At 36.3% G+C, this 13916-nt stretch overlaps 1 protein-coding gene across 1 annotated transcript in view; it reads right to left on the bottom strand.

Moving 5' to 3' along the window:
- The window catches only part of prep (prolyl endopeptidase), a 62743-nt gene extending 49548 nt beyond the window's left edge, over positions 1 to 13195 (bottom strand). Inside the window, 6 exon segments of the mRNA NM_203858.1 lie at positions 1937 to 2058; positions 3906 to 4115; positions 6093 to 6223; positions 6687 to 6820; positions 12017 to 12091; positions 13003 to 13195. Of these exon segments, the coding sequence (NP_989189.1) occupies positions 1937 to 2058; positions 3906 to 4115; positions 6093 to 6223; positions 6687 to 6820; positions 12017 to 12091; positions 13003 to 13056 (726 nt within the window). The 5' untranslated portion in view covers positions 13057 to 13195.
- Between the last annotated feature and the right edge of the window lie 721 nt (positions 13196 to 13916).

Here is a 13916-nt window from a genome sequence, read left to right as displayed (position 1 = left end):
CTTAAATAATATCTTGGTTTTGAATCTAGGGTAACGCTTCACAACAAGGACAAACATTAAAGGAGCAACATGACCTTGAACATTTTCCACATCTCCTTGTAAGATCTACTGGGAGCTCACAACAGCTGAGGTAACAGTTTATCAAGCACATAAAAATAAACCAAAACAATATTATATATATATATATATATTTATTTATTTTATACACACACATACATACATTTGGGATCCCTTATTTGGAAACCCGTTATCCAGAAAGTTCTGAATTAAGGCCATCTCCCAGACTTCATTATTAGCAAATAATTCTAATTTTTAAAAATGATTTCCTTTTTCTCTGTAATAATAAAACAGTAACTTGTACTTGATCCCAACTAAGATATAATTAATCCTTATTTGAGGCAAAAAAAGCCTATTGGATTTATTCAATATTTAAATTATTTTTAGCAGACTTAAGTTATGGAGATCCAAACGTTTATGAAATCCTGTGAGTGCTGACACTGTCCATACCTATATGACTTTCTCAGCTCTGGCACCCAGGTATTGCTACGAGTTATGTGGTGTGCTCTCCACCCTATGTTCTGCATTACATACATACACATTATATATACATATATATATACACATATACATATATATATCAAACTCAACAGTATAAAGCACTCACAGCTATAGCGTCAATCAAGTCAGTGATTTATTTCCGCATACTATATTATAATATATATATATATATATATATATACACACACACACACACACACACACACACTCACAGGTCTTATGAAAATAATAAATTATTTATTGCCAGAACTAATGTTTTGGCTGTTACACCAGCCTTTGTCAAACTTTGACAAAGGCTGGTGTAACAGCCGAAACGTTAGTTCACTCTTCTGGCAATAAATCATTTATTATTTTCATAAGACCTGTGAGTGCGGCTTCAGAGTTCTTTTCCTGTACATTTTTGCTGAATTCTGCACCCAGGTGATCTGAACTTTTTGTTTCATGAGATCTGTATCTCAAGGCACACTGGTTTTTGGAAGACTTTGTGTAATTTATATTAGATGTAAGAAAAAATTGCACTGGAAATTATAGTGAGGATGGAAAGGTGCATGAGGAAGGCACACTGTAATTTGAGAGAAATGGGGCGATTGCATGTAATGAGTAGTGACAATGAGTAGAGGCAATTTACAGTTTGTAAAAGCAGGGGGCTTAAATAGGAAACCACAATGGCTGGCAAAAGAATGCAAAATGGGTGATGGAATGCCCACAGAGGGGGAAAGCAGATGTATGTAAAAAAAAAAACCAAAAAAAAAACCAAGGAAATAGGAAGTTCATAGCGTCATTGATTTATCTTTATTTGTGTTTAAGGATTTTCAGAAATCACGTCTTTTAGTGCCCTCTGCTGATTAACTGAAAGCACTGCACATAGATGTTAGATATTAGGAGCAATAATAAACTTAATGGAACAGCATATCTATATCACAAAAGCTGAAAAATGTTCTTCCAGAAAGCTGTAAATTTCCAATATTGGGCTCAAGGAAATGTATAATGCATAATGATATTGCTATTAAATTCAATAACATATTAATGGCAAAAGATCTAATACTAATAACTTGCAAAACTTTCATGTACTTACAAAATGGATTATTTTAGTATTGGTATTTTCCATCAGAAGCAAATAATATTCACTAAACCTTATCCCTTTTAACCATACAAAATTTCCCATACCAATAAGCAATTGGCATTATTAGAGGAAAACGTTAATGGAGTTGCAAAAGAGACAGCAGGTTCAGACACTGTTGTGAGGCACTGAAACAAAAGTGACAGGTGTGGGCCTATACAAATTTTTCTGCCATGTGGTCAAGGATTATTAATCTTACTACTTAAATAAGAACTTTCAAAGGTTTTTCTAATCTTAAATTAAGTATCTGATACCTACCTCTGCCCCACCCATCCACTTGGGCTCCTTTGGAAATTCAGCACATAAAACATCATCAGACTGTGATGTTCCCAAGACATGGTAAAAAAGTTTCTGGTTCAGATTGGTAGATGTTTCCGTTCCTTCATACACAGAAAAGAAAAAATAAAGATGAAATGTTATTTTTAGCCATACCAAATATCTATGCATTTATAAGGCTATTGTTTCTCTTTTCCTGCCTCTGCAAGCATTGCTCATCTCCCTCTCGTCACAATTGTAATTAAATCCGTTTCTTGGAATGCATAGTACTGTAAATTTAAACAAGCCTTTTAATACACTGGTCTTTGCCCAAGAATTGTGAGACTATGGGGCTGATTTACTTACCCACGAACGGGTCGAAATGAGTCCGATTGCGTTTTTTTCGTAATGATCGGTATTTTGCGATTTTTTCGTATGTTTTGCGATTTTTTCGGATTCTTTACGAATTTTTCGTTACCAATACGATTTTTGCGTAAAAACGCGAGTTTTTCGTATCCATTACGAAAGTTGCGTAATAAGTTGCGCATTTTTCGTAGCGTTAAAACTTACGCGAAAAGTTGCGCATTTTTCGTAGCGTTAAAACTTACGCGAAACTTTGCACCTTTTAAGTTTTAACACTACGAAAAATGCGCAACTTTTCGCGTAAGTTTTAACGCTACGAAAAATGCGCAACTTTTTACGCAACTTTCGTAATGGATACGAAAAACTCGCGTTTTTACGCAAAAATCGTATTGGTAACGAAAAATTCGTAAAGAATCCGAAAAAATCGCAAAACATACGAAAAAATCGCAAAATGTTCGTTTTCAAGTCGGAACTTTTCCAATTCGGGTCGGATTCGTGGGTTAGTAAATCAGCCCCTATTGGTCCCTGAGTACAATCTCTTTTCACTGGTATATTATCAATTCTGTAAACATTTTTTTTTTTTGTAAGTGGAATTGTCTTGGGCTTGAGATTTTGCTCTGAATCCTACCTGAGAGCATTTTACCACTGCATCACTGGACATTGGGTACTTCTAGCAGACTATGGTGCACTGTATTTCTAAGAAACAATAGTATTTATAGAGGTTTTTCATCATTCAAACATTCTCAATATAGTGAAACCTCAATTTTACATACCCTTATTTTAATTTTACACGTTTTTCTGTTGTCCCAACTGTTTACAATGTATAATAAAATTTCCCTGGTTTTACACCATTTTTTTCTGGTCCCCAGAAAAACTTAAAATGGGGGTTCTACTGTAGTACACAAGAAATAAAGACTTCCTTCAGTAGCTGTAGTAGCTCTGGGAAGGGGGTAATGGACAAACCAAACCAACAATTGTGAAAGAGCCCAATGCAAAACAGAAACCCCTAATATACCTATCACTGCAATCTGTACAACACAGCAATGTCTAAATTAATACATGGTTTTCTTATGTTTACTTTGGTCAAAAGCAATTTAAAAAGTGACTAAAAATTATTAATTTTAATCAAATATCTCTTAAGATTATAGGGTCATGCTCTCACTACATTTTTTATGTACAGATTTGCTGTTTGTTGGTTTTGAGCACAAAGACATATTTACCCATTTTAAAAAACAGTTCTTTGTAAAGTATATAGTTTTCAGGGGCTAACATAGTGGTATGGAAAGGCCAGTTTGAACAGTTGCATAAAAAAAACTGTTTTAATATGCTACAGAAATTTGTGAGCAGTAATAGCATTCCTTTCCCAGTGGACTTGATCAATAGCGATATTGATCAACTAACCTTTTCTGGACACTCTTTCCAGGGTTACTGTTAAAATACAATTCAGCCATATTGAATGGTGGTAGTAAATCCATAACAACATCCTATTAGTATTTTGTAAAATGTTACTGTTTTGTTAGTACTTGTGAAAAGGTGATAAATCTGTACCACAAATATCTTTAAAAGTCTATGTAAATATTTTGCTTTGTATATGAAAAATCTAATTTACCATCACTCTTTCCCTTTTGTTGTGGATAGCAGTTATAAAATATTCCTACACCATCATGGGTCCAGGACATGCAGCTGAATTTCACCCGTTCCAGTACATCCGGCAGCTCTTCTTGGTTGGCAACTTTCATGAACTTAATAGTGACCCAGTCTGACCCACTTGCACTTAAACCATAGGCAAAATATTCTCCATCTTCACTGAAAGCATAGCCTAGAATCAAACAAACAAAAAAGACCAATCAATCAAAGACAAAGCACAACACCTAACTAAAATGCACAGCTGGCAGGATTATATATTTACTATAACAAGAATGTATTCATAATGTATAAACCTGCAGATGTTGAAGCATGTTTATATCAGAAGCTTGGCACATTTAGGTGAACAGACCCTGCCTGTCACTGACAGCACCTGCCCTAGGTTAAGAGTTTCCTATGGTTTCCAAAAAAGAATCATTCCTGCTGTTTTAATCACAAAAACCTAAACTATGCTCTTTTTAAAGCTAAACTGAAGCTACTTTATGTTTGACCACCAGTTTCAGCTGATGAAAAGCAGCACCCATCATGCTTTACTGTGGATATGGAGTTCCTGTGATGATGTGCTGCGTTACTTTTGAGCCAAACATACCTTTTGCCGTTATGGCCAAATAATAAAATTAGTCTCATCAGTCCATAGTACATTTTTCCAGAAGGTTGTGGGAGACTGAGCATACCTTTTTTCCAGTTTAGTCGGCTTTGTGTGCTTTATTTAGGAAAGAACACAATAATAAGGGGGCCTGAGACACCGCTTGTCACCAACATACAATGGCGCGTTGACATCCTTACCCCGGCAGTTTCACAACAGTTCACACTTCCAGTCATGTACTTTGAAGGATTAACACCTTCATCAATGAGAATCTTGGTACCATTGTGACTGGATCATACCTTCTTACACCTGTCAGTTTCAGCTAACACCTAACTGAACAAGTTCAATGGAACCATTGTGATTGGATGTCTGTGACTCTACTACCATCAAGAGTTTAAATACCGGGGAATTCCCTACCAGTCATTTGAACTGAAGAAGCCACACACGCATGAGTGGTGAAACGTTTTCAAGAAAAACTCAGAAAAGTCCAGTTGTTTTAGACTTAGTTCTACTAGATACTGTATATCATGACCTGGATGAATGAGAATCTTCATAGACAATAATAATAATCCTACAGGAATGCCCAAACTTTATCTGAGCTCAATCAGAGCCACTTTGATGTAAAGTGCATACTAACTACTATTTGAGATGAGACTGAATGCGATTGGTTGATTCTGAATGCAGCCATATCCTTGATTATTGAAGGGTGTGCACAGTAATGCAACAGGTTTTTGTATGATTTTTCCTTTTTTGTTTTATTAAACAAAAATCTGCCATTTGGCAGGGATGTGTCGACTTTTTTTGTATACATGGACTTGCACTGTGAAGATCTCAAGTAGCTGGACAGCTACAAATTTCAGGTTCCTTTAAAGCAACATTTCAGTGTAAAAATAAAATTTGATAAATATTTACCCATTTTTACACTGAATTGTTTCTTTAAAGGAGAAGGAAAGATCGAATCACCGGTGCTACTGTTAGCAAAAACACACACCGGCTCAAGGTACACACAGGTGAGCGATACTCTTTACTCTTCTTTCTTCCCACAAGCTGTGCACATGTAGTAGAGCGAGAAGCCAAACAAAAAAAGTTGTCTTTTTAACTATATTGCGCATGTGTGGGCCCTGGGACCAAAGTGAAATAAGAGGAAAGGAAGATCACTTGCCTGCATGTACCCAAGGCTGGTACGATTTTCTGCTAACAGGAGCACCAGCCCGGGGTATCAGGTAAGTGATTACAATCACTGAGCGGCGCCTAACATTTGCCCAGTGATTTTTCACATTACGTTTCCTTTGAAGAACTAAACAATATTAATACTATAACAAAACTAAATATACATTTTCCATAGTAAGTACACCCCAAATGACAACAGTCTTTGCCAAACATACCTCAAACATCTACTTTTTAGTACTGGTGATGTATAACATTTTAGATTTAGCATTGGAGTGTGTGTTTATTATTTATTAATGGTGCTTTAAAAAATGAATCAGAGTCGTTTGATAAGAATATCTATATAACTGTTGGTTAAAAGTGTAAAAAATACAATATGCTTTTGGTTGTACAACTTACCTTGCAGTGCAACTGTTCCATCTTCAGAAAATGTATTGGGATCAAGAAACACTTTAGGTTCATCTTTTAAAGAGTCTTGTACATATAATACACGTTGGTTCTGTAAGCCAGAATTGTAGAAATAGAAATATCTGCCGGATAAGACAAGAAAGTAAAACCATCAATAAACCTCACAATTTTTTATTGATTTGGACAGATATAAACTATTTTGCAGCCAGGGTGTCCACTTTGTAAATATGTGGTTCATTGGAAGTAAAAACCACAAAGTGAAGCGTTAACCAAATCAAAGGGGTACTCTGGCTTCCACACCAAAATCTGCAAAAAAGAGCCCCAACACAACACAGAAACCTCTAACATACCTACCACTATCAAAAAGTATATTTAATACAATTTTTATATGATGAAATCAAGCTACAAAAAGGCAAGTTGAAGACAGTCAAGTACTGTTACTTTTTTTATTTTTAATTAGTCTCAAAGTAGTCAGCCATATCAGCAGAACAGGGGGCTTAAATAAATCCATAAAAACAGTATATATAGCAGAAAAATCAATAAAAATATTTAAATAAAAACAAAAAACAGTATAAAAATGATTACCTATTTCCTTTCTTGAAGTTACAGCTATACTTTGGGTAGTCATAGAGTTCTGTCATACGGTCCTTAAAGAGACGTCTAACTGGGCACTTCTCAAGAAATGGCATTGTAAGTTTGTTCTGGGCTTCAACAAATGCCTAAAAATTGAAAGAATTTGATCCGATTATTTAGCATAGAGTATTGATGCCACTGAAACTCTAAAACCCAGACTTCACGCAAAGAATAACTATAAACAGAATGTAACAAAAAATCCTGTACATACATAGCCACACTGTCATATCCACACCAAACTTTCATCCACCTCCATTAATTTATAAAGTTTACAAGAGATAAGTAAAAAAAAAAACAAAAACATTTTGCTTTACAATGCACTTTGCATCGGACTTAAAATGGTAAACCATTTCCATTAAATAACATAGGAATTGGCAGAATATGAAACAGCTAAAATGTCCATGCACAGCACAGTTACACATGAAGAGCTGAAAGCCCACAGTTCACATTGCTCATTTAAAGAAAACAAAGCCATCACACAGTTCTTTGCCTAAATAGAAAGTTGCGGGTAAAAAGAAAAACTGATGGTGATTAACACTTGTATCATCAACATATGACTAAAGAATATAACTGAAAGGCAAATACAGGTAAAGGGTGTATTTTCTGGAATGCTTGGAACATGGGGTTTTCCCCAGATAAGGAATCTTTTTATTGTAATTTGGATCTCCATACCTTAAGGCTGCAAAAAACACAAACATTAATAAAACCCAATAGGACTACTTTGCCACCAACATGGATTCATGAAGCTTAGTTAGAATCAAGTACAAGGTGCGGTTTTATTATTATAAAGAAAAATAAACATTTAAAAAATTAGAATGATGTGCTTAAAATAAATCCTTGTAAAAGTATGGGAGCCTAACAATTTTACCATAATTCATTCACATAATAGCTATTTGTGAAGGAACCTTTTTTGCCAGGTTAATTAACTCCACAATCTATTAAGATATATCACTCATAGCAAAGCTAGCAGTAAAACTAAATGTCTACAGATATCATGTATATAAGCTTAAATAAAAACATATTCAAGGTATAGATCACCTTTAATTTAACTTAGAGTATGATGCAAATAGCATCAAATATTATTAGACTATTTATTTATCTGCAACTGGTCGACTTTTGTGTTTAAGTGATTTAAAATTTTGTGCTATGTGGTATCTAAGTCTTTATTACTCTAATAACCAGAAAGCAGTCAGGTTTAATATGAACAGCAGGAAGATAATCAGCAAAAAATAAGAGTAACAATAAACTGGTATTTCACAATGTGTTTTTTACTTTTCTAGCATTTACAGTGGCAAGATGAAAATAAACAGAACCATTAATAGTTCCAAAACCATAAATAATAATCGTAAGCTGCGTATAACATATATAAAGTTAAGGCGAACTTCTCCTTTAAGTTGGCTGTAATTATTTTTACTTTGAGTCACACTTCCAGGCTATTCTGGCAGGGCAACAACACAGGTATGGGACCTCTTATCCACAATGCTTGGGACCTGGGGTTTTCCATTAAAGAGTATTTCTGTAATTTGGATCTCTATACCTTAAGTCTTCTGAAAAGTCTACTGAAAAAACATTTAAAAATTAATGAAACCAAATAGGACTGTTTTGCCTCCAATAAGGATTAATTTTATTTTAGTCAGGATCCAGTACAGGGTACTATTTTAATAGAGAAAAAGAAAATTGTTTTTATTAGAATTATTTGCTTATAATAAAGTCTATGTATATATAGTATACCAAATTATATTACAATAATACTATAGTTATATAGTATACAGTGGATATAAAAAGTCTACACACCCCTGATAAAATGTCAGCTTCCTGTGCTGTACAAAAATGAGACAAAGATAAATCATTTCAGAACCTTTTCCACCTTTAATGTGACCTATAAACTGTACCATTCAATTGAAAAACAAACTGAAATCTTTTAGGTGGAGGGAAGAAAACCAAAAAAACTAAAATAATGTGGTTGCATAAGTGTGCACACCCCTTAAACTAATACTTTGTTGAAGCACCTTTTGATTTTATTACAGCACTCCGTCTTTTTGGGTATGAGTCTATCAGCATGGCACATTTTGGCTTTGCCCACTCTTCTTTGCAGAAACACTTCAAATCTGTCAGATTGCGAGGGCATCTCCTGTGCACAGCCCTCTTCAGATCACCCCACAGATTTTCAATCGGATTCAGGTCTGGGCTCTGGCTGGGCCATTCCAAAATTTTAATCTTCTTCCAGTGAAGCCATTCCTTTGTTGATTTGGATGTATGCTTTGGGTCGTTGTCATGCTGAAAGATGAAGTTCCTCCTCATGTTTAGCTTTCTAGCAGAAGCCTGAAGGTTTTGTGCCAATATTGACTGGTATTTGGAACTGTTCATAATTCCCTCTATCTTAACTAAGGCCCCAGTTCCAGCTGAAGAAAAACAGCCCCAAAAAGCATGATGCTGCCACCACCATGCTTCACTGTGGGTATGGTGTCCTTCTGGTTATATGCAGTATTGTTTTTGCGCCAAACATATTTTTTGGAATTATGGCCAAAAAGTCAACCTTGGTTTCATCAGACCATAACACCTTTCCCACATGCTTTTGAGAGACTTCAGATGTGTTCTTGCAAAATGTAGCCTGGCTTGGATGTTTTTCTTTGTAAGAAAAGGCTTTCGTATTGCCACTCTACCCCATAGCCCAGACATATGAAGAATACGGGAGATTGTTGTCACATGTACCACACAGCCAGTACTTGCCAGATATTCTTGCAGCTCCTTTTAATGTTGCTGTAGGCCTCTTGGTAGCCTCCCTGACCAGTTTTCTTCTCGTCTTTTCATCAATTTTGGAGGGACGTCCAGTTCTTGGTTGTACCATATTTCTCCCCTTGATGATGACTGTCTTCACTGTGTTCCATGGTATATCTAATGCCTTGGAAACTCTTTTGTACCCTTCTCCTGGCTGATATATTTTAACAATGAGATCCCTCTGATGCTTTGGAAGCTCTCTGTGGACCAAGGCTTTGGCTGTGGGATGCGACTAAAAAAATGTCAGTTGAGCAGTTGAACTTTATTTGGGGTTAATCAGAGGCAGTTTAAATGATGCCAGGTGTATGCTGACACCTATTTAACATGATTTTTTGCTTAATTCTGAACACAGCTACATCCCCAGTTAGAAGAGGGTGTGCACACTTATGCAACCACATTATTTTAGTTTTTTTGGTTTATTTTCCCTCCACCCAAAAGATTTCAGTTTGTTTTTCAATTGAGTGGTACATTTTATAGGTCACATAAAAGGTGGAAAAAGCTCTGAAATGATTTATTTTTGTCTCATTTTGTATGGCACAGGAACCTGACATTTTATCAGGGGTGTGTAGACTTTTTATACCCACTGTATATAATATATTATAAAGGGCAGATTTAGCAACATTTTGAAAATTCTTCTCTGTTTAGAACCACACACCTCAGAATGGTTCTCCTTTAGGAGAACTAAAGCTTAACTAAAGAAGTAGGGCAGAAATTTTGTACATTATATTTTGGGTTTCTGTACCAGCCCAAGATGACCGCAGCCCTTTAGCAGGAAAGATCTGTGCCTCCAAAAATGCCCCAGTTCCTATCTTCTTTTCTGCTGCTTCCCTACTTACTGAGCTTAGGGACCGACTCAAAATATACTGCATAAATAGAGTATAAATGTACCCGTAAAAAGCAGATTAGCAATTCATTCAGATTCACATTACATGACAGATCTAAAACTAGGGCATTTGCATCAGAATTGAAAAATCAACCCTGTAGCATCAGCTTATATGACAGACAACCCTCATCATATCTGCTTGATAATATGCAACAAACCCTAAGCTCAGCTTCTCAACAGCTGTTCAGAGCACACTGAGCATGTGCACTGTCCCAGACAGTTCCAAGGGGGGGGGGGGGGGGGGGGGGGGGGGCGGACAGAATCCAAGATGGGGAGCTCCTGTAACAACCTATATCATTACTACTATAGAGATGCTGAAACTTTAAGCCAGTGCAGTCAGTTTATAATATAAAATATGGCATTTCTAGCCACATTAATTTTTAGGGTTTAGTTCTACTTTAAGCATGAAAACACCGGAGAATTTTTTTCTTGCATTGCACAAGCTTTCCATAGACTAGTGGTGCCCGGAATTAATTTGGTTCAAGCAACCCTTAAAAAACCAACCTTTGTAAAGGGCCCCAATAGTTAATAACATATAGGATAATATTGCTGTATTAACAATCCATAAACAGTAACTCTGTAAAGTGCGGCAGGAATCTTTGGTGTTATATAAATTATAAAAGTTCCAAGGAGTAATTAAGTGTTGAACTTCAGATGACTAAATGCCCCAAAATTAGGGATGCTCCGAATTCAGGATTCAGCCAAGATTTGGCCTATTGCAGCAGGATTCAGCCGAATCCATGCCTCTGGCCGGACCAAATCCAAATCCTTAAAATCACACAACTTTTTGTCACATAAACAGGGAAGTTGAAAGTTTTTCACCATGCACTTTGGTTCTCTTTAACTGTGTATAAATTACATTTACTTTTTCTTTAATGTAATTTAAATGATTTCCCATGTGCTGCAAGGAAGTGGTATTTTAGGACATTTTGTTTGCAGGTTCCAAAGCTCCCCTTGTGCCATCACCCTGAATGGCATTCAGATTGAGTGATTCCCTGTCAAGTTGAATGACAGAAGTTTCCATTTAAACAAACATTAAAGGACACGGAAACAGCAACCATATAAATAGAATATACGAAGAGTCTTATCAAATGCATTAACCAAGTCTGGAAGTTCAGTCATAAATATTCTGTCTGCAGCAGTTAGGAAAAAGAAGGTATAGAGGGTGTCCCTTTCTGTCTCCCTCTTTGATTCCTGCTTGGGCAAAGATGCATGTGCATATCGAAGTGTTCCTAGACAATGCATGCTCAGTCATTAAAATCATGTGTTAGCCACGTGTGCATAAAAAAAAAAAAAAAAAAAAGCTGAGGTCAGAAAGAAGGGTTCCCAGAGCATGCACAATTGAGAAATACCAGTCAAAAAGAAGATGCAGCTTGGTAAAAGCGCGTGTGCCCTCTCATACGACAAAGTTTTGTTTTTGGAGGTATACAAACCCCCTAATGCAAATTTGTTTGAATGGCTTTTAGCTTCCAATAACTTTTGTTAAAAATATCCATACATGGGAGACACCAATTTTTTAGTGGATATCAGACTAATTTTTTCATTTGGACCTTTGATAAATCAACCCTTATGTTTACATTTTGTTAAATTTTCTACCATAAAAAGTAGCATGAATTATTACCTTTGTCTGCTCACTGTCTGGGTCTTCTAGCCATCTGTAAGGATCACACATCTTAACACCGTGATAGTTATCAACCTACAAATCAAATATTAATAACTTTTGTAAACAATCTCCAGTAATTAAACATGCAGTCTGTTACAATGTATATCATTTTCGCTGTGCATTTCTTACATCTTAGTATGTAAAATGTGCACTGCAATATAAACTGTATGCTGTCTGCATTAGCATTATACAGTACAGCACTTATCTCTGGGACTCATAATATAAACTGTGATTTTGCAGTAGTATTTAAAAATACACACACACACACACATAAATAATATACACACATATAATATATATATATATATATATATATATATATATATATATATATATATATAGACACCAATATATGTACAGGTATCAGACCCCTTATCCAGAAAGTTCCAAATTACGGAAAGGCCATCTCCCATAGACTACATTTTAATCAAATAATTCACATTTTTAAAAATGATTTCCTTTTTCCCTGTAATAATAAAACAGTACGTTGTAGTTGATCCCAACTAAGATATAATTAACCCTTATTGGAGTCAAAACAATCCTACTGGGTTTAAATTACTGCTTCCTTCCAAATTAAGAAAAGACCCCTTATCTGGAAAACCCCAGGTCCCGAGCACTTTGGATAACAGGTCCCATACCTGTACATTATATGTATACTGTACACAACTGTGGAAATCATTACGCTTAACATGCTGTAAAATTCATATCACCCAATTAAATATACAACAGATGGGAAAAAGCTACTTCCGGCGGAATTCTGGGAGTTGTAGTTTAAAGAACCGCAGAAAGATGAAGTCACTAAAAATATATTAAAGGCAAAATCCAGCTCTGCTCCACATCGGGATCAATCATGTTATAATATGAAAGGTTATATGTGAGCCAGTGAATAAGACAAAAGGAGCTGGGCTATGTAATAATATGCACGGCTGAGCTGCTGCACTCACTGCACAGTCATCACGGGCGGCTGCTGGGTACTGTATCTTCTGCTGTTGCGGCATGGTGCCAGGGGTGCTGGGACTGGCACAACACAGGGACCGAGGGGAAACACCGGCCTGACGGAAGAGTCTTGCAGAGACAGTGACAAGCAGGGGCGACACTCGCTTAGCGCTCAGATACAGGTGACTAAATGGTTGCCGGATGAAATTGTAAGAAAATCCGAGAGCGCCCAGCATCCTCCTCTAATAAAGAGAGATGTACTGCCCAAGTTCAGTGTCAGGCTAACAATACGCAGCGCCGCCTGCTGGGCACCAACAACTGCGCTCGGATCAAGTTCGGAGAAAAAGGCGCCGTTGTAGTAAAGCACATGGAGCTGAAAGTCGCACAGACAGGAGCCGCACACTTGCTGACATGGTTGTCTGTGCCTTGCAGATTAGTTTGTGGCTGCTCACATTTCTATTTGTTAGCTTAGTGTCGGCCTTGATTCTTTTAGCTCTGACTTGTGTTCGGAAACATGTTTGTCTCTTTTGGTTTCTAGGGTCATAACCATAACAAAATTGTCCCAGGGAATCCAACCAGGGTCTACAGCATGAGATCCCACGTAAAAAGCTGATCATTTATCTTCTAGGCTAACTTCTCATCATGATCATTCCAAACTCTGTTTTGGCCACATGATTGTAAAAAGATCCCTAATATTTGATCCTGAATATTATGTTACATGCAGCATTTTGGTTTTTAATGTTGAGGGCCAAAGCAAAACATGAGAGGGGACCTGCCCTTCCTATTTATATAGAGCGTTTTCTAATGTTAAATAAAGCATACCATGGAGTAACTCTTGTGTTAAAGGGGTAGTTCACCTTTAACTTACCTTCAGGTATGTTATAGCATGTCCTATTATGGGCAACTTTAAGGTCTTTTTATT

The sequence above is a fragment of the Xenopus tropicalis genome, chromosome 5 (assembly GCF_000004195.4).
Source record: "Xenopus tropicalis strain Nigerian chromosome 5, UCB_Xtro_10.0, whole genome shotgun sequence".
NCBI classification, from domain to species: Eukaryota; Metazoa; Chordata; class Amphibia; order Anura; family Pipidae; genus Xenopus; species Xenopus tropicalis.
This window is presented reverse-complemented; position numbering and strand designations above follow the sequence as displayed.